General features: G+C 45.7%; 1 protein-coding gene across 1 annotated transcript in view; it reads left to right on the plus strand.

The window, feature by feature from the left end:
• Positions 1–20565, plus strand: part of LOC122945137 (polypeptide N-acetylgalactosaminyltransferase 3-like) — a 68859-nt gene extending 48294 nt beyond the window's left edge. Inside the window, exons 8-10 of the mRNA XM_044304038.1 lie at positions 12054–12158; positions 17717–17863; positions 20229–20565. Coding sequence (XP_044159973.1) covers positions 12054–12158; positions 17717–17863; positions 20229–20351 — 375 coding nt within the window. The 3' untranslated portion in view covers positions 20352–20565. The remainder of the gene's footprint in view (positions 1–12053; positions 12159–17716; positions 17864–20228) is intronic.
• Positions 20566–21645: the final 1080 nt, after the last annotated feature.

Here is a 21645-nt window from a genome sequence, read left to right on the forward strand (position 1 = left end):
GACAAAAGTTAGGATGGGAAATCAAGGTGAGTAGAAGCAGCACACAACGGTATCCCAGAGCTTGTATGTGGAATGCAGCAGCTGTATCCAATACCAAGGATCCCACGTGGACACAGAACAATTGTAAAAAATTATGTTACAGCAGCATCTCCAACGATCTCCTTTATCGTAGTATTTCAAAACATATTGTCACAACCAGACAGCTGAGAAGCTCTGACAGAGGCCTTTCAGAACCTCCTCCTTGAGTTCTCTTTGTTGTACTGTTCAGTTCCTCATCTCGTTAGCCTCTCTCAACTGTCATGGAGTTAGACTGATTGCTTCCCTTTAAATCCCTCCCCATGGTGCATTGCTGGGCGGCTTATACTTCCTCTTGGAGTGTGTGTGCATGCTGATCTTGTTTTCCTGTCTGCTACAAAGTTAAGTGCTGAACATTTATCTGTTATTTTCTGTTTGCTGGATCCCAGGTGACCCTGACTCCCTCTGTGTCTGGAGTAGGGAGCCGGTGGTCGTGTCCCCTCACTATTGTAGGGTGTTCAGGGGTATATAGTCGAGGTACGTGGATATGCAAACCTCCACCTTTCGGATCTTTGCATAGGCTGAGCAGCCAGGGATAGTCTCAGGTCTTGTGCAGGGGTCTCCCTTTTGGTTCCTTAGCTTTGGATCCACTCAGTCATATATGCATGTTGCTTTGTCTTGTTTCCTGTACACCGTCCGTGACATTATAAGCTGCCAATACCGTCTCAAGCATGGATCCGGTTTCACTTTTGGCTGAACGCTTCCAGGGTCTTTCATTGGAGGTAGCGTATCTCCGTAAGACTTTTTCTCAGCTTCAAGTGACCAGTTCAGCTTGCGTTCATGGAGTTTGTTCTGAGCCTAAGATCTCGCTCCCGGATACGTTCTCTGGGGGTAGTGAGAATTTTGTGCGTTTTAGAGAGGCTTGCAAACTCCATTTTCGCCTTCTTCCCCATTCCTCTGGTGATGAGGAACGGAGGGTGGGGATCATTATATCGCTGCTCAGAGGTGACGCTCAGTCCTGGGCCTTTTCGCTGCCGGAGGGGGCACGGCCTCTCCGTTCAGTGGTTGAATTCTTTTTAGCCCTGGGTCAGATATATGATGATCCGGATCGTATTGCTCTGGCTGAGTCTAGACTAGTCTATTATGCCAGGGTAAACAATCCGCAGAAATGTACTGCTCAGAATTTCGGAGATGGGCAGTTGATACTGGTTGGAATGATGCTGTACTCCGAAGTCAATTTTGCCATGGTCTTTCAGAGGGATTGAAAGATGCATTTGCCTTTCATGAGAGGCCTATTTCTTTGGACTCTGCTATGTCTCAGGCCGTTCGTATTGACAGGCGTCTTAGAGAGAGAGGAGAGATGTCCCCTTCCTGTCATACTCAGTCCCAGGACAGTGCAGCGGTCCCATTCTGTGCGCAGGGGTCTCAGTCGCTGTCAGCCCCTTCTGAGCAGGAGCCCATGCAGCTGGGGTTGATTGCTTCTGACAATAGAAGATTCAGCTCGCATGGGAGGGTTTGTTTTTGTTGTGGAGGTATAAATCATTTGGCAAATATTTGTCCCTCTAGGAGATTCAGGCAGTTTTCTGGGAGTAATAAAGAAACAGTAAAAAATCTTTTAAAAATGTTCCGTCTATTACTATTGGCAGGGTTGAGGCGGAAATTGAAGGTTTTCCGTTTGCTTGTAGTTCCTGTTTTGTCCTGCCGGCTAGGGTGGCGCTAGAGAGCAAGAACATTTTTTGAGAGATTTTTGTGGATAGTGGAGCAGCGGTCAATCTCATTGATAATCAATTTGCAATAAATCATGGTTTCCAGGTGCGCACTTTGGGAAAGGATATTCCTGTTTTTGCTATCGATTCCGCTCCACTTTCTCAGAAATCATTAAAGGGCATAGTTCACAATATCCGTTTAATTGTGAGTGATGCTCATGTTGAGGATGTGTCATGTTTCGTCCTTAGCGGATTACCTACCCCTCTAGTGTTGGGGCTACCCTGGCTCACTAAATATAACCCGAGCAAGCGAGGCAAATAAATGGTTGGAGTGACTTTTGCAGAGAGAATTGCCTCACGACATCTGTTTCTGAGGTTGCTACTAAGACTGTACCATCTTTTCTCTCTGAATTTTCGGATGTCTTCTCTGAGAGTGGAGTTCAGGATTTGCCCCCGCACAGGGAGTACGATTGCCCTATTAATCTCATCCCAGGCGCCAAACTGCCTAAATCTCATTTATACAATCTTTCCCAACCTGAGAGGATCGCTATGCGTGCTTATATCTCGGAGAGTCTGAGAAAAGGACACATACGACCCTCGAAGTCACCTGTTGCCGCTGTTTTTTTTCTTTGTTAAGAAAAAAGATGGTTCTTTAAGACCTTGTCTGGATTTCAGGGAGCTGAACAGTATCACTATTCGTGACCCTTATCCGCTTCCTCTAATCCCGGACCTGTTTAACCAGGTTGTTGGGGCTAAAGTCTTTTCCAAATTAGATCTAAGAGGGGCATACAACCTGGTCAGGGTCAGAGAAGGAGACGAATGGAAGACGGCCTTCAATACTCCTGAGGGCCATTTTGAGAATTTGGTTATGCCTGTTGGTTTGATGAATGCCCCAGCCGTTTTTCAGCATTTCGTGAACAGCATTTTTTATCATTTGATGGGAAAATTTGTATTAGTGTATTTGGATGACATTTTGATTTTTTTCTCCTGATTTCAAAACTCATAAGGAACATTTACGTCAGGTCTTGCTCATCCTGCGGGAGAATAAATTATATGCGAAACTGGAAAAATGTGTGTTTGCGGTTCCAGAAATTCAATTTCTGGGGTTTCTTCTCTCCGCTTCTGGTTTTCGCATGGACCCCGAGAAGGTCCGCGCTGTGCTTGAGTGGGAGCTTCCTGCGAATCAGAAGGCGCTGATGCGTTTTTTGGGCTTTGCCAATTATTACAGGAAGTTTATTTTGAATTATTCCTCTATTGTTAAACCACTCACTGATATGACCAGAAAGGGGGTAGATTTTTCTTCTTGGTCAGTAGAGGCGCGTAAGGCTTTTTCTAATATCAAGGAGAGTTTTGCTTCCGCTCCCATCTTGGTGCAACCTGATATTTCTTTACCCTTCATAGTTGAGGTTGATGCTCCTGAGGTGGGTGTGGGGGCGGTCTTGTGTCAGGGTTCCTCTCCTGCCAAATGGCGACCGTGTGCCTTTTTCTCGAAAAAACTCTCCTCCGCAGAGAGAAATTACGATGTGGGAAATAGGGAATTGTTGGCCATCAAGTTGGCTTTTGAGGAATGGCGCCATTGGCTAGAGGGAGCCAGACACCCTATTACCGTATTTACTGACCATAAAAATCTGGCCTACTTGGAGTCAGCCAAGCGTCTGAACCCGAGACAGGCCAGATGGTCTTTGTTCTTTTCTAGGTTTAATTTTGTTGTCACGTTCCGCCCTGGAGTTAAGAATGTGAAGGCAGATGCCCTGTCACGTTGTTTTCCGGGAGGCGGGAATTTTGAAGACCCGGGTCCCATTTTGGCTGAAGGTGTGGTGGTCTCTGCTCTTTTTTCTGAATTGGAGGCAGAGGTGCAGGCAGCCCAGTCAGAGGCTCCTGATCTTTGTCCTCCTGGGAGGTTGTTTGTGCCTCTCGCTTTAAGACACAAGATTTTTAAGGAACACCACGATACGGTCCTTGCTGGGCACCCGGGGGCAAGAGCCACACTGGATCTCATCGCTCGGAGATTCTGGTGGCCTGCGCTTCGTAAGTCGGTTGAGGGTTTTGTGGCAGCCTGCGAGACTTGCGCTCGTGCTAAAGTCCCTCATTCACGGCCATCAGGTCCTCTCCTTCCCTTACCCATTCCTTCCTGTCCTTGGACACATCTGTCCATGGACTTTATCACGGACCTGCCTCGTTCCTCGGGGAAGACTGTGATTCTGGTGGTGGTGGACCGTTTTAGCAAAATGGTGCATTTCATCCCTTTTCCTGGTTTGCCCAATGCTAAGACGCTGGCGCAGGCATTTATTGATCACATTGTCAAATTGCACGGTATTCCTTCAGACATAGTCTCTGATAGGGGCATGCAGTTTGTTTCCAGATTCTGGAAGGCTTTCTGTTCTCGCTTGGGGGTTCGGTTGTCATTCTCTTCTGCTTTCCACCCGCAGTCGAATGGCCAGACAGAGCGCGTCAATTAGAATCTGGAGACATATCTGCGCTGTTTTGTGGCGGAGAATCAAGAGGATTGGTGTTCTTTTTTGTCCCTTGCTGAGTTTGCTTTAAATAACCGTCGTTAGGAGTCCTCTGATAAGTCACCATTTTTTGGTGCATATGGGTTTCATCCGCAGTTTGGGACTTTCTCGGGAGAGGGGTCTTCTGGTTTACCTGATGAGGACAGGTTCTCCTCGTCTTTGTCATCTATTTGGCAAAAGATTCAGGATAATCTAAAGAGCATGAGTGAGAGATATAAGCGTGTGGCAGATAAGAGACGTGTGCTTGGTCCGGACCTGAATGTTGGTGATCTGGTGTGGTTGTCTACCAAGAATATCAAATTGAAGGTTCCCTCCTGGAAGTTGGGTCCTAGGTTTATTGGGCCTTACAAAATCCTGTCTGTCATCAATCCTGTTGCCTACCGTCTTGATCTTCCTCAGACTTGGAAGATCCATAATATTTTTCATAAGTCCTTATTGAAACCTTATGTTCAGCCCATTGTACCCTCGCCCTTGCCTCCTCCTCCGATTATGGTTGATGGGAATCTTGAATTTCAGGTCTCTAGGATTGTGGATTCTCGTCTTGTTCGCGGTTCTCTTCAGTACCTTGTTCATTGGGAGGGTTATGGTCCTGAGGAGAGGATGTGGGTCCCAGTGACGGACATTAAGGCCTCTCGTCTCATCAGGGCTTTCCATAGGTCCCATCCTGAGAAGGTGGGCTCTGAGTGTCCGGAGTCCACTCGTAGAGGGAGGGGTACTGTCACAACCAGACAGCTGAGAAGTTCTGACAGAGGCCTTTCAGAACCTCCTCCTTGAGTTCTCTTTGTTGTACTGTTCAGTTCCTCATCTTGTTAGCCTCTCTCAGCTGTCATGGAGTTAGACTGATTGCTTCCCTTTAAATCCCTACCCATGGTGCATTGCTGGGCGGCTTATACTTCCTCTTGGAGTGTGTGTGCATGCTGATCTTGTTTTCCTGTCTGCTACAAAGTTAAGTGCTGAACATTTATCTGTTATTTTCTGTTTGCTGGATCCCAGGTGACCCTGACTCCCTCCGTGTCTGGAGTAGGGAGCCGGTGGTCGTGTCCCCTCACTATTGTAGGGTGTTAAGGAGTATATAGTCGAGGTACGTGGATATGCAAACCTCCACCTTTCGGATCTTTGCATAGGCTGAGCAGCCAGGGATAGTCTCAGGTCTTGTGCAGGGGTCTCCCTTTTGGTTCCTTAGCTTTGGTTTCACTCAGTCATATATGCATGTTGCTTTGTCTTGTTTCCTGTACATTGTCCGTGACACATATGTGCAGACAGATAATGCAACGTTTCGGCTGTCCTCAGCTTTTGTCAAGCATACAATGTACAACCATTGATTCCACATATAAATAGTAGCGTGTATCGTGACATGATTACTCCTTGGAGGTAAGAACTAAGGTGCAATCATCTACTATGCAAAACAAGCATTGTGATTTCTGCCCAATGGGATGTCTGTGTTTGGGGGATGGGTATCTGCCCACACACTGCTGATTGGAGTGGATTGTTGGGGGTGGTATAAGTTTTTTACTATTTATATGTAGAATCAATGGTTGTACATTGTATGCTTGACAAAGGTTGAGGACAGCCGAAACGTTGCATTATCTGTCTGCACATATGCTTTGAAATACTACGATAAAGGAGATCGTTGGAGATGCTGCTGTAACATCAGTTTTTACAGAAGTTAGGATGGGATGAACCCTTACCTGAAAATTTGAGGCCAAGGTGGGAGAGTTGGATAGGAGACTTGCAAAACTTGAGAGAAGTTTGGATACCCAGATATAATAGTCCAGAAGGTAGTTACTGGATTGTGAAAGGAAGCAAAGTTATAGCAAAGTATATAAGTAAATGTGTAGTCTGCAGAAAGGCACATAGACCTACCGAAGAACAGAGAATGGCAGATTTACTGGCAGATAGTGTAAACCCATCACCACCATTTCTTTATAGCGGAATGAATTGTTTGGGCCCATTCATCACCAAACAAAACCGCAAGGAGCACAAGAGATATGGACTAATATTACATGTCTTAGCTCCAGAGCGATTCACCTGGAAATGTTAGAAGATACAGTCCTGATCAAAAGTTTAAGACCACTTGAAAAATGGCAAAAAATCATATTTAGCATGGCTGGATCTTAACAAGGTTCCAAGTAGAGCTTCAACATGCAACAAGAAGAAATCAGAGTGAGACAAAACATTTTTTGAGCATTCAATTAATTGAAAATAACGACTAAACTGAAACAGGCTGTTTTTCAGCTGATCAAAATTTTAGGACCACATGCCTTTAAAAGGCCAAATTTGTGCAAAGATGTGGATTCATTGTCATTTTCTGTCAGGTAGTCACACGTTGTGATGGCAAAGGCAAAAAACTCTCCCTTTTTGAATGTGGTCGAGTTGTTGAACTTCATAAGCAGGGTCTCTCTCAGCGCGCCATCGCTGCTGAGGTGGGACGCAGTAAGACAGTCATTTGGAATTTCTTAAATGATCCTGAGGGTTATGGAACAAAAAAGTCAAGTGGAAGACTCAAAAAATTTTCATCAGCACTGAGCCGGAGGATCCAATTGGCTGTCCGTCAAGACACTGGACAATCCTTGACTCAAATTAAGGCCCTTACTGGTGCTGACTGCAGCCCCATAACCATCAGACGGCATCTGAGACTGAAGGGCTTCAAAAGCAAAAAACGTCTTTAAAGACCTCATCTCCTTGAACGCCACAGAACTGCTCGTTTGGACTTTGCAAGAGAGCACCAAACATGGGACATTCAAAGGTGGAAGAAAGTTTTATTCTGATGGTCCTGATGGTATCCAACGTTACTGGCATGACAAGCAGATCCCACCTGAGATGTTTTCTATGTGCCACAGTGGAAGGAGTGCCATAATGGTCTGGGGTGCTTTTTCCTTCAGTGGAACAATGGAGCTTAAGGAAGTGCAGGGGCGTCAAACGGCTATGTCCAGATGTTGCAGAGAGCATTCCTCATGACTGAGGGCCCTCGTCTGTGTGGTAACAACTGAGTTTTTCAACAGGACAACGCTACAGTACACAATGCCCGCAGGACAAGGGACTTCTTCCAGGAGAATACCATCACTCTTTTGGCCCATCCTGCGTGTTCCCATGATCTAAATGTTATTGAGAACCTTTGGGGATGGATGGCAAGGGAAGTTTACAAAAATGGACAACAGTTCCAGACAGTAAATGGCCTTCGTGCGGCCAACTTCACCACTTGGAGAAATGTTCCCACTCACCTCATGGAAAAGCATGCCGAAACAAATTTTTGAAGTGATAAACAATAACGGCGGAGCTACTCATTACTGGAAATTGGATTTTTGTTTTTATGGGGGGGGGGGGGGGTTAGTTTTTTTGGGAGGTGTGGTCCTAAACTTTTGATCAGCTGAAAAACATCCTGTTTCATTGTTTTTCATTAAATTGAATGCTCAAAAAATGTTTTGTCTCACTCCCATTTCTTCTTGTTGCATGTTGAAGATCTACTTGGAACCTTGTTAAGATCCAGCCATGCTAAATATGATTTTTTGCCATTTTTCAAGTGGTCTTAAACTTTTGATCAGGACTGTATGTCAACTGATGCATTTATCAACGCCTTAAGATGTTTCATAGCTATTAGAGGTACTGTCAGAGAGCTTAGATCTGACCAAGGATCTAATTTTATCGCAGCAAAGAATGAATTGAAGAAAGCTCTAAAAGAGATCGATTTATGGAAAAGGTAACTGAATATTTGTTAGAGAAACAGTGTGATTTTCATATGAATGCTCCACATGCAATCCATACAGGAGGAGTTTGGGAAAGACAAATCAGAACTGTAAGAAATATGTTAAGTTCAGTGTTGAAAAAGAACGCCGGAAGAATGGATGATGCTTCACTTAGGACCCTATTCTATGAAGTAATGTCTATTGTTAACAGTCGTCCACTTACAGTTAATAACATCAATGACCCAACAAGTTTGGACCCTTTAACTCCCAACCATCTATTTCACCTTAAGTCTGATTACATACAGCCACCACCTGGCAATTTCACCAAAGAGGATTTATATGCCAAAAGGAGATGGCGAAGAGTTCAATATCTATCAGAACAGTTTTGGAATAGATGGAGGAAATAGTACTTAGCCAATCTGATGCTAAGAAGTAAATGGCTAAACACCCAAAAGAAATGTCCAAATTGGTGACATAGTGTTAGTGAAAGAAGAAGATTTACCTAGAAGTCAATGGAAATTGGCCAAAGTTCTAGAAGTTTAAAAGGATAAAGACAGACTAGTAAAAAGAGTGTTATTACAAATAGGAGACTCAAAGCTTGACAAAAAAAGGAATTGGAACGTCCTATACAGAAGCCAGTTGTTCTACTTGAGAGTGATAAAAGACACTTGGAAGTTGAGAACATGATGGAAAATTCCTCAAATTCATGTTCAAGTCCTACCACTAAGAACATAGAATTATAGGTAATTGTGGTGGGAGTGTAGCTGGCCAGCTAAGTCCTGTCCTAGGTTGCTAATACAGCTTATATGTTTATACAGATAGACCTGCCAATAAAGTTAATACAGTTCACATGTTTATATGTTAAAGACAAAAGCTGAACAGACATTCACTCCACTAAGATCTGAGTTTTATGGAAGCAGAGAGGCCAAAATAGGTATTTAAGATAAGATGCCTTTATTGTCACTGTACAATACAATGTAATACAATGTACAATACAATGAAATGTTGTTTGGAGCAATCCTAGATGCCATGGACAGAGGAACAAGAACTGACATTTAAACTAAAGCATTACACTAGAAATAAACAAAACATTGCACTAGAAGGCATTATTATTCACATATATACATATATATAGTAAGTGCTTGTGAGTATATATACACTGATTCAGACAACACTGCAGAAAATAGGTCATCATGGGTTCATGAATGCGCAGTCACTTTCAGTCTGTGGTAGGAAGGGATAATAATCTCCGAGCATTTAGGAGACTGATTGCTTTGGGGTAAAAGCTGTTCTTCAGCCTAGTGGTGCGGGCATGTAGGGCTCTAAGATGCCTACCAGAGAGTAGGGGAGTGAAAAGGCTGTGGCCGGGGTGAGTTGGATCCCTGCAGATAATTTTTGCCCTGTTACTGCAGCGAGCAGTGAAGATGTCATCCAGTGATGGTAACTGAGTACCAGTAATTCTTCCAGCCATTCTGATGATGCGCTTGAGGGTCTTCTTGTCCTCAGAAGAGCAGCCGGAGTACCACACTGTGATGCAGTATGTGATAACAGATTCTATTCTGTTTTGGGAGTTGTGCTTTCTTCAGACTCCTCAGAAAACAAAGCCTCTGAAGGGCTTTTTTGGTAATTTCTGTTGTGTTTTTTTATCCATGACAGGTCCTGACTAATATGAACTCCCAAGAATCTGAAACTTTGAACTATCTCCACGTTTCCACCATTAATGCTAATGGGATGGTGTCCATTTTGTTTCTTCTTCCTAATATCCAGAATTAGCTCCTTTGTTTTTTGGTATTGAGTATGAGGTTGTTGTTCTTACTCCATATCTCTAGGTTCTAAACCTCTTTCCTATAGGCTGTTTCATCATTATTGAAGATTAGGCCTATCACGGTCGTGTCATCTGCAAATTTTATAATGGTATTGGTATTGTGAATAGGTTTACAGTCATTTGTGAAGAGGGAGTAAAGGAGAGGGCTCAACACACAGCCTTGTTTAGTGTTAAGGATGAAGTGTTAAGGATAAAGAAAAGTGCTTGCCCATGCGTACGATTTGTGGTCTTTTTGTAAGAAAATCCAGTATCCAGTGCTCTCAGCATCAGGGAACATGATGGAGCCGCTTTCTGGGCAAATTTGATGATAGGCAACTCATTGCCTTTGTCAAATCGTGCAAAAAAATGATTTCGGTCATCAGGAGAGAAAGAATTTCCAGTGTTGATAGAACAGGTGTTGCTCTTATAATTCGTAATGGACTTGATACCCTGCCACATGCGTCGGGAATCAGAGCTTGTAAAATGATGTTGTATTTTTGTTTTGTAGCAGTGCTTCACCTCCTTAATGCCCCTCTTCAGATTGGACCTGGCTGTTTTGTACTCCTCTGGGTCTCCCTTTCGGAGAGCAATGTCACGTGCCTTCAAAAGGTTTTGGACATTTCTGTTTATCCATATTTTCCAATTTGGGAAGGTCCGAATGATTTTGGTATCAGTGACAATGTCTATGCAAAATTTAATATAGGATATTTAGAAAGTTATAAAATGTTCCTGTTGTTAATGTAGTTGTAATGCAAGGCACCAACAAACAGACCAGTGATGAAAGCAAAAAGGTGTTTATTCACCAGAAACATAAACGTCCAGGACACTTGCTGGTAACAAGGAATAATAACAAAAAACCAGGCAAGGAGATTCCAGGAATAGTCCCAACCAGTGCTGAATGATGCTGTGCACTTGGCAGTCGAGTCACTCCAGATCTTGGGTCCGCTGTAAAGGACAAAGTTCCTAGCAGTCTTCAGTCACTAGGAGTTGTGACCTATACCTGGTTGAGGGAAAATAACAGTGGGCACTGATCACCCTGAGAGACCTCCTTTTAAATGCCTGCTGACCAATCCCAGGGTGCCAAGTGTCCACTACCATAGGTGAACAAATTGCCCTGCACCTGAGTACAAGGCCTAAGGCAATCACAAGTTGATTCACCCATGGCTGGCTCCCTAATCCACTTTGCTCTTGTGAGTCAGTATAATATGCGCCACTGGTCGACAAAGTGCATAAGAAGCGCGTACTCGCGACCGTGTATCCCTTTGCGAACCTGCCCTCGTGCGTACGCACGGACGCATGATTGACTCAGCGCGAGTATGCGAGCGCGTGGACCCAGATGCGGAAACGGAAGTCGCAGGAGACACCGGAGGCAACCCTGGCCGCGGCGTCTTGTCACTCGCCTGGCCACTCTGTCCCCGGGACTCCGACGGTCCTCCCCTCCGATGTCCACGCGAACGCATCTCCGCACTGGCTCGCAAAGGGGTCAGCGCTGGTGCATCAGAGACACGCATAACCTGTCCCGCAACTCCACGAGGACCCCTCTTGGTTCCCCTGGAGTGCAAAGCAGGTGAGGATCTTACATTACCCCCACCTCGAGGAGGCGGCTCTGAAGACTCCAAGCAAGCTTTCCCCGGATTATCCCGGTGAAAGGCTGCCACCAACTCATCCGCATGCACCTGGCGAGCAGGTATCCAACATCACTCCGACGGTCCTCCCCTCCGATGTCCACCCGAACGCATCTCCGCACTGGCTCGCAAAGGGGTCAGCGCTGGTGCATCAGAGACACGCATAACCTGTCCCGCAACTCCACGAGGACCCCTCTTGGTTCCCCTGGAGTGCAAAGCAGGTGAGGATCTTACAGTAGTGATTAGAACTGTATACTGAACCAGTTGTATATTTCAAGGCCCCTGTTGCTCCTAGAGGTGCATTTGCATATATTAAACATCATTTTTCTCAGCAATGCAGGCACATATGTACATGGGACCAACACAGATGCCTTCAGCTGCCCAGTGCACATGTAACATGTCAGCCAGTTTCATAGGGACAATTATGCACTTTAAAGCTGAACTCTACATTGTGAAACTTAAAGAGTATGTACACTTTTGCAATTTGTTTTGTTGAATTTGCTCCAATGTATCTTAAATTCTGGTGGCCACTGAGCTGCGGGGGCTCTGTGGCGACTTTTTTATAAAGAAAGTTCTAATTGCCAATGTCCACATTATTGTAGGTAAGGTGGAAGTATAATCTTTATCTGGTGTTGTGGAGAGGGATGCAGTCAGGCATTTAATGATGGTACATGGTCTAAAAGTCCGGAATTGCCTTCTTTCTGCAGATACAAAGTGTCGGCAAGCAGTGGTGTTTGGATGCTGGAGCAGATGACTCTCATGAAGACAAACCTCCTATCCTGGACACCTGCCATGGGCTGGGGGGTAACCAGGTAAAATAGCAGTTTTCCTTCATTCTTTTTACTATGTCATCGTGTAAATTTGCTTCTAGTTAATATGAAGATCATCCGTATAATGAAAATTATTGGTATGTCCAGATCTTAAAGTAAGTAGCACCATACTTTGAGAAAATGTTTTGAACGGAGGGAGACAGAGCGTGGAGAACCCCGCCGATGACTAGAACGAGGAGAGAGAAGGGCTCACATGGCACTCCCCCTCTTCTTACTGCAGTAGGCTGCTGTTGTCAGACTGTGCAGGAACACCCCCCCAACTGGTAACACCCATCTGTATCTTTACTGCAAGCTGCAGGCAATTCATTCATAAACTTCTAGTAGAAATAGTAGAAGAATAGAATGACACAACATAAAGTCATAAGAATAGATGCTCCAGCATTGTTATTACATGAGGAATGCAAGTAGTTTCTACAACTGACTTGTCCGGAGAGGCAGCTGGTGGCGCATTCCGCATGTGTTACCATGTAGATTGGATCAATTGTATGTACTATCCGTGTGGTTATGGGGAAACATCCAGTATACAGTTTTTCTGTTTCAATAGTTTTTATTGAGTTTTTCATTTCAATCTGTTAAAGAAAGTACATTACAGTTTGATTTGTTACAGTGTCAGGCAGAATACCATTATAATCAGGTAATCCAATATAATACAATCATTCAGATAACATTCCTTATTATATGTAAAGCAGGGCTGCACAACCTTTTATGTTGAGGGCCACATTGTCAGACTGAAGGAATTCCAGGAGCTGAAAATAAAAGTTAAAGGGGTATTACCAACTGAAATTGTCACACCGGTGACAGGTTTGAGAAGGTCTGAAAGATTATCTGCTCATTAGTGATCTGACAGCCTCTTTTGGTTTCACTTTGTCTGTGTTGCTTGTATGTCCACACCTCCTGTTCAGGTGTGGATCATGTGACCTTTACCTCCCCCTATTCAGATTGACTTCACCCATCACTCCTTGCTCTGGATAGCTTCATTTGGTGTTGGAAGAGCTGGAGTGTGGTTCTAGTTGAAGTCCTGATCATCCATCATCCTTAGAAGTTAAGTGTTCCGCTTGTTGTGTTTTGTATTCCCCCCCCCCCCTATTGTTTACTAGGCCTCAGTGAGACGCTGGGTCCTTCACCAGGGAAGGAGCGGGTTGTCTTTTCCCTGTCATTAAGTCTAGGGCATCCGAGGGCCACCAGGGTTTTCTAGGTTCCTGTGTATGGGCATCTCTATCATCGAGAGGTGCCCATACGAATAGGAGTTAGGGCCAGGAGCAGGGTTTTATAGATGGTGACCCTTTTCCTTCCCTAGGAAAGGCCTAGTGTCTTTTCCCTTCCGTCTTGTTGTCTTTTGGTGTTCCCCCCTACTACATCCGTGACAGAAATACTGTATTTATGGCATATTGTACATACATTTCATCTCCAGGATTCCCATCTAATGGGAAATTACATGAAAATGCATATGAAAGACATAGACATACAGGTCTGTCACCAGATGATTGGGGGCCAAACAGAATTATATCATGGGCCGCATGTGGCCCTTGGGCCGCAGGTTGTGCACCCCTGATGTAAAGCATCATCCTATTCTTTATTGTGCTTCAATGAAGCAACCTTCCGTTTTCAAAGGGTATGGGTCATCGTGAAAATGCAGCTCAGTCTGCGTGCGAGGTGAACCAATTGTGATGTTATAGAGCAGGAGGAGCTGAGCAGATTGTATAGTTTTATGGGCAAAGATTCAGTATAACTGTAATTTATTCATAGAAACCTCTGCTCTTTTCATGCTTAGGCGTCCTATGGGCGGTGCCAGGCAGTGATCGACAGCTAACCCTGCATAACTAAGCGTCAATCTCTGAGTAGGACCGCCCACATGACTCCTAAATCTAAAAAGAGCAGAGATTTTAATGACAAGTAATACAAAATCTTTTCCTATTAAACTATATATCAATCTGCTCAGCTCCTCCTGCACCACAACATGCCGCCGGCAGGCTGCACTGCATTTTTATGGCAGCATGTTCCCTCTAAGGGCTCATGCGCACGGCCGTTGCGGCCTGCAAACAGCGGGTCCACAAAATACGGGCACTGTATTACAGATGCGGACCCGCTCACTTGCATGCACAACTTTTTTGCGGTGCAGACCATTGGATGCGGATCACGGATCCTATTCAAGTGAATAGGTGTGCGTTCGCAGACGGTGGGCACACGGTCGGTGCCCTTGCATTGCGGTCTGCAGCACAGGCCCGGGCAGCACACGTTATGTGCATGAGCCCTAAAACACACAACTTGTATCCGGGCCCCAGCTCGGTCTGTGTAAGAGAGCATAGAGCGTTTTATAAAGCGATCATCTGTCGGGTAAGGGTTCGGCTGCACTGCCGGTAACTTCTATAACTACGGGGTAGTCTCTGTTCTCTTCACATTACTGCCAAGGTGCAGCACTCCAGGCTTTCTGGAGGAGCCTTGGCCTGCTCAGCATGGGTCTTGGAATTAAAATTATAAGGTATTGGTTGTCTTCACATTCTTAAACCTTGAAGCAATCTGCTGGTTAGAAGGACTCTAAGAATCAGTCTTCCCCTCAGTACAGATGAAGCAGAGTAAAATTCCCCATACATACAGCAAGATAGTCGAGATATCATAATTATTATTTTTATAGGAATCCAAGTAAACTGACTAATGTAGTATTAGCCGAGCTGCGCCTCACTGTTTATTACAGTGCAGCCCAGGGTAACATGACAAATTCAGCTATGCTATTCTACACTTGAGTACTGTTTAGTTAGAGCAAAATATGTATCTCTAGTGCATTTACTGACGTGCATAACTCATTGGGGTAATGTTTCCCTCACTGGTCGGGCACTTTTAGCAGGTGTGCATGTTCAGCCATTAAATATTAAAGTCCCTCTGTCATCAGGCTATGCCTGTGATGGCTAACCTCCGGCACTCCAGCTGTGGTACAACTACAACTCCCAAGATGTACACTTGCTTGGCTGTTCTCCGCTGTGAACTCTGTAGAAATGATAGGAGCATGCTGGGAGTCGTAGTTTCACCACAGCTGTAGTGCTGGAGGTTAGCCATCACTGGTCTATGCTACCCTATGTAAGGACAGCGTAGTATGGGAACGGGTCTGCTCTCTTATTAGCCAAAATGGCACAAAAAATATTGTTCCGTTTGGCTAGAAGGAGTGATAAGAGTGCACCAGAGACATGGGGGGGGGGGGAGCAATTATTAAAGGGGTTGTCCCATTAAGGCAACTCATGTCCTGTCAATTGGCCGAGGTACGACCACTGGGGCCTATATTCCCCCACTTTAATGGAGCAGCAGTCACGCATGCTACATTCTGCTCTATGGGGCTCCTAGAGATTGCTAAGCACTTGTATTCATCTAATTCTAGCAGCCCCATAGGGTTAAATGGAGCTTCGGACGTGCATGCATCTGTGCCGCCTTTTCAAACGGGGGTCACAGGCGCTGTGCCGCCCCAGCAATGGTCCCTTTGCCAATCAGACACTTATTGTCATGACTATGTGTTTGGTTGTGACTCTGTGTCGCATGCAGTTGTCAGCGGTCTGCTTGTTGTCTACCGCAGGTGAGGGCAGTTAGTATGTTGTCTCACGTGTGGTTGCCGCTGGCAACATGATGTTGTTGGCAGTGTAGCAGTCTGAGCTGGTTGCTAGGCGGCTTGCTGTCAAGGCATGCGCTTGCATCTGCAACGTGTGTTTGTATGTGTTCACTTTCTATGTTTGGTGTGCACGGGATTTAGTTGTGTGTGCATTTCCCCTTTAAGTGACACTTACCTTGTCTGGTGTTGGAAGGGTTAACTCCTTTCCTAGTATGTGTGTGTGGGTGTGGCTGCTTGGGCTATTTAGCTCCTGCTGGATGCCTGTAGCTGGGGGGTACTCCAGCCATGCTCTATGCTGGAGTCATCCTCCTGGTCTTATATGCCATCTATCCAGTGAGGGCCACCCTTGTGGTCATAAAATATGTTATGATGTTAAGAAGATGTTTTTATGCTCTCTATGTTGTTTGCAGCTATGGGTGTCCTGGATGCCTGTGTGAGTGCTGTGTCCTTAATGTTTGTGTAGACATCAGTACTTGTGCACGGGTTCCAGTCAGCGTGTCTGTGGCAGGTAGGTGTGGTACTGGTTTAGCTCACCTGCCGAATCCATATGCTGTATATGTTTCCCCTCTCCTTGCTCCTTGGCCAGTGAGACTCCTGTTCGTCCGTGTCTAGGAGGAACAGGTAGTCTTACCCTGCTCCGAGTCCAGGGATTTCCTGAGGGCTAGTAGGGACCCTAGGTCACATGTTGGCAGGATCCTCTCAGTACAGGGGAAACAGAGGGGGCAGAGCCTGCAGTCAGATCAGCCATCACAGCTTCCCCTCAGTCTCCCTTCCTCCTTCAAAAGTTTCTTTATTTTAACTTTTAGCTAAGCCCCTGCCAGCCTTGCACAGCCAGGAGTGGCAGTCATGGAAGGAAAGCACCTCTGATACAAGCAGCATACTCCTTCAGGCATGGACTAAGTAGCTCCTCCATGGCACATGCAGGGAAGGACGAGACAGGGGGCGTGGTGAGAGCAGGACAGGAGGGGGCGTGGTGAGAGCAGGACAGGAGGGGGCGTGGTGAGAGCAGGACAGGAGGGGGCGTGGTGAGAGCAGGACAGGAGGGGGCGTGGTGAGAGCAGGACAGGAGGGGGCGTGGTGAGAGCAGGACAGGAGGGGGCGTGGTGAGAGCAGGACAGGAGGGGGCGTGGTGAGAGCAGGACAGGAGGGGGCGTGGTGAGAGCAGGACAGGAGCGGGCGTGGTGAGAGCAGGGCAGGAGGGGGCGTGGTGAGAGCAGGACAGGAGGGGGCGTGGTGAGAGCAGGACAGGAGGGGGCGTGGTGAGAGCAGGGCAGGAGGGGGCGTGGTGAGAGCAGGGCAGGAGGGGGCGTGGTGAGAGCAGGGCAGGAGGGGGCGTGGTGAGAGCAGGACAGGAGCGGGCATGGTGAGAGCAGGGCAGGAGGGGGCGTGGTGAGAGCAGGGCAGGAGGGGGCGTGGTGAGAGCAGGGCAGGAGGGGGCGTGGTGATAGCAGGACAGGAGGGGGCGTGGTGAGAGCAGGACAGGAGGGGGCGTGGTGAGAGCAGGACAGGAGGGGGCGTGGTGAGAGCAGGGCAGAAGGGGGCGTGGTGAGAGCAGGACAGGAGGGGGCATGGTGAGAGCAGGACAGGAGGGGGCGTGGTGAGAGCAGGACAGGGCATGGTGAGAGCAGGACAGGAGGGGGCGTGGCTGCCAATAGCAGGAAAACCAGGCAGATCTACTTAATAAGATATATTAGTAAGTGTAATATCTCCCTACTTTCTTTATAGTTTTAATAAGTGCTAATAGAGTGGTCAACACCTTTAATGTGGAGAGTGGAGCTTAGCTGCAGTACAAGAGACTGTGTATTGAAGAGAGCGGCACTGTTCTAGGAGTGGGGGAGGCGCAGACCCTTTTTTTCTAATTTTGGACAACACATTTCATATTTCTGTTGCTTTTACGGGAAACCAGCTTAATATCCATATTTCTTTTTCTCTACTTTTGCTCTTTTAGTACTTCGAATATACACTAAGTCATGAAATTCGAAACCACAAGGAGCTGTGTCTCAGAGCTGGTAAAGGGCAGGTTCTCCTTAAGAGATGTAATTACAAAGGCAGAGGGACGACTGTTCTACCTGAGGAAAAATGGGAACTTCAGAAGGTATGTTCATGGAATTCACTGGAAGAATAAAGCTGCTGAGATTTTTCACCTTACTAGACAAAGTTTGTAAGACCTAGAGGAAAAGGGGGGTTGGCTTAGCAGGGAGGTGGGTGACTTAAAATTTGCTCCAAAATCACACTAATATTTTGGCACAAATTAAGTCGACCAATAAGCAGTGTAAAGTTAAAAATGCCTAACATGTCTAGAAAGATTCACCAAATGTACCACACAGTCTGAACCAGTCTAATATGTTTGGAACTCCTGCAGATTGCCTGGTCCAATATCAAACATGATTAGTAAATCTATCAAGAATTTTACCCACTCCTCATAGTTTAGTAAACCTTCTGCATAATCCACCAGTTAGTAAGAACCCATCATTTTGAGTTTTTCTTCACTGGAACATATTCACAATTGTGTTCAGATTAATTCCAAAATATATCTTGAGAGGGGCCAAGATCGCCATTGTGTTAGGACAGTGAAGGAGTAGATGTCACCATCTCTGATGGTTTAGAGTAGTGATGAGGTTAATGATAACATCCCTAGTGATAGTACAATAAACGGGGTAATACCAAATTCTTTGGGGCTCTAGGGTAATAAAGGGGTTAATACTAAGTTCATTAGTGGTTCAGGGTTTTTGAAAGGGTTATGGCTAGGGCTACACAGCAACTTGTAGCCACACGGCATTAGATCGCATTTTTAGGCTGCTACATGACGGCCAACGAGGTCGAAAGCTATTATGATGTGACAGTTGGTAGAAATTTAAACCTGCTTTATTTTAGCGCCACCACCTATGCTGGCACTAGCTGTGGTTTTAGCAGCGGAACATGATTTTATACTGCGTGGCCACAAGTCTCCATGAAACCCTAGCCTAACATTCCTGGTGGTCTAGGGTAGTTAAAGGGGAAAGTCCCAATATATACCTAGTGGCCTACATTAATAAAGGGCTTAATTCCAACTTCACTGTTGGCCTAGGGTAGTGGAACAGATAAAAAACACTCCTGATGCTCTGGGGTATTTAATAGCAACATCCCTCATTGCCTAGGGCAGGGTTCTTCAACTCCGGTCCTCAGGGCCCGCCAGCCACGTTTTCAGGATTTCCTTAGTATTGAGCAGGTGATATAATTAGTGCCAGTGCACCAGGATTTACCTCAGGTATTTTGTGGGGTATTCTCAAATCATGATTAACGGTAGGTGGGCCCTGAGGGCTAGAGTTGAAGAACCCTGCCCTAGACAATGAGGGATGTTGCTATTAAACAACATCCCTGGTCTAAGGTATTGAAGAAGTCCATGTAAACTTTTCCCCATGGTTTATGGAGTCTGCACAAGATAAATTTACCACGTTAGTTTTTGGCCAGTCTCACATGAACGTGTTCTTTGCTGGAAACACACGCCGCATGTAACGGCTGCATTTCCTGGACCGAACGCAGCTCCTCTGACCTAAACTCACAGCAACGAAATACTTATACTGTAAGTTTGTGCCAGATCGTGGGTTTACTGTACTGTACTCGCTGATATCGCCGTTTGCTCCTTTGTCTCGTTCTCACGACCGAAAACGACCGCCAGACGTACAATCGGGAAATCCCTGGTGTAGTGTGCATCGATGTGTGCGCAATTCCTCCAAAATAACATCACACACGTTCTCAAGTAGGAACCAATAATGTACCTGCTTCCAACAGCTAGGCGAGGATTATTTATACCAGAAGATGGAAGGCGGTCTTAGAATCATGACCAATGGGGAGACAGGTGATTGGCTGGAAGGCGGTCTTACAATCATGACCAATGGGGAGACAGGTGATTGGCTGGAAGGCGGTCTTACAATCATGACCAATGGGGAGACAGGTTATGGTATGAAGTGATTGGCTGGCGAAGATGTGAATGATCGCGCGAACAGTTTGCACACTTATTTGCGCCCTTTTCGTTGCCGCGCCTATCCTCGTGGATGAAGAAACCTTTGTTCATCAGTCCCCATCCCTCCCGCCTTAGCAGATGCCATGACACTGGTATCCTGCAGTAATACCAGGCCGGGCACAAATCAGCTACAGGTCGGGACGACCAGACCATCGTGCAAAAGTTTCTGCGCGATGCAAACAAATCTGCACATCTCCATAGGATAGATGGCGACCATACGGCAAACAATAATTTTTTCCACAACATCGCATAATGCTATGGGTAAAGTAAGCTCAGGCAGAAGCTCACAGCATCTTAAATTATTATGGTGCTGAGAGTTCAGGTCAGAGGATTATGGTTTGGTCCGGACATGGAACGTGTTTCTCGGACTGAACACACTTAGCCTCACTGTTACCTCACACAACTATAGCGTTAAATGATCTCCTGACTAGCTTTTTCCTTTTTCGTCTTTTTCCAGGATCAGCTCCTCTACAATGCTGCATACAATATGTGCCTGACTGCAAATGGCCCCAACCCAAGTCTTGTGCCTTGTAACCCCTCTGACCCTTTTCAGCAATGGATTTCCCGACAAAGCCCTTAAGAAAACGATTGACCCATTCTCTTTAATACTGTGATAAGAAAATACACTGTAACGTTTTATGCCATCGCAGCCGACTTGGGTTAGTTCAAAAGCAGCTAAGTCTGTTGGGTTACAAAAGAAAGAACACTCGGAACGTTGTGGGTCTGCTGAAGATGCCAAAGAAGGTCTTAAGTCTTTGTTTTCTGTGTGCGTTTACATGATGATTGTTAATAGGTCGGGGGGGGGGGGGGGTCTCTTTAGTGTTTACAATGACTACAAAAAACTGAGGCTAAGCACCATGGGCTGGTAGGATCCTATGTACTTCTGGACAGGGGAGAGGGAACCTACCTTAAAGGAGAACTCCATTCCTTGCATGCACATTGTAAAGGCTGTGTATCTGCTGTTGCAATATGGTTTCTACATTGTATCCGCCAGTGGCTGGTTGCTGGTTGATGCATGCACCAGCAATTTATTAGACTCCAGTGCCTTTTTGAGATTTTTCGATGTATACAAGATGGCAGGTGCACAATGTTATGTGACGTTTCTGATATGGCAATTGGAAATATTGTATTGTCAGACTCAAAGAGGGGAAAAAGGGGGGATTTAAAACTTGTTGGAATTTTCCAGCCTGTGGTTTTATATCTATGTCATTGGGTAAACGTATGGGATTACAGTTTCTGTTTAAAGGGGAGATCCTCCACCTTAAAGGGGTCATGTGAAATGAAAATCAGCCTTTACACAGCACATGACAATTTATTTCTTTCAGAGCTAGAACCAGCCCCTGTACCTCGCATGGATCCAGAGATCTCCCCATTCATAGCTCCAATTGCTCTGCTCGATTCTCTTCAGGCTGGCAGCTCAGGTGGTGGGTCCTTTCTGCTGCAGCTCTCTCCCGATCACAGCTCACTGAGCATTTCTTTTCTCAGGGGCCTGCGTCCTTTCTTGTGGATGTGTCATTTCTGCTGCAGCCCTCCCCCCTTAACTATCACAGCTTCTAACAGTAGCTAGTGACAGTTAAAGGATGGAACTGAGCATGTGCGACCGCATTAGTAGGTGGACATGCACATTACTATATGGATTAAACACCAGGGGGTGCTATTATAATAGCATAAAGAGAGTATCTCACAACAACATTTTTTTTAACGGAAAGTAAATTACAAAAGTAACTAGTTTTTCATAAAAATTGATATTAGGATAACATTTAATGGTGATGTGATCTCTTAAAATTTTCTTGAAACATAGTATAGACACAAAATGGAAGGGTTTGCAATGCTCTATAGATATCATGGGGGAGATTTACTGCACTAAATGCACA

Source organism: Bufo gargarizans, chromosome 8 (genome assembly GCF_014858855.1).
Source record: "Bufo gargarizans isolate SCDJY-AF-19 chromosome 8, ASM1485885v1, whole genome shotgun sequence".
Taxonomy (NCBI): domain Eukaryota; kingdom Metazoa; phylum Chordata; class Amphibia; order Anura; family Bufonidae; genus Bufo; species Bufo gargarizans.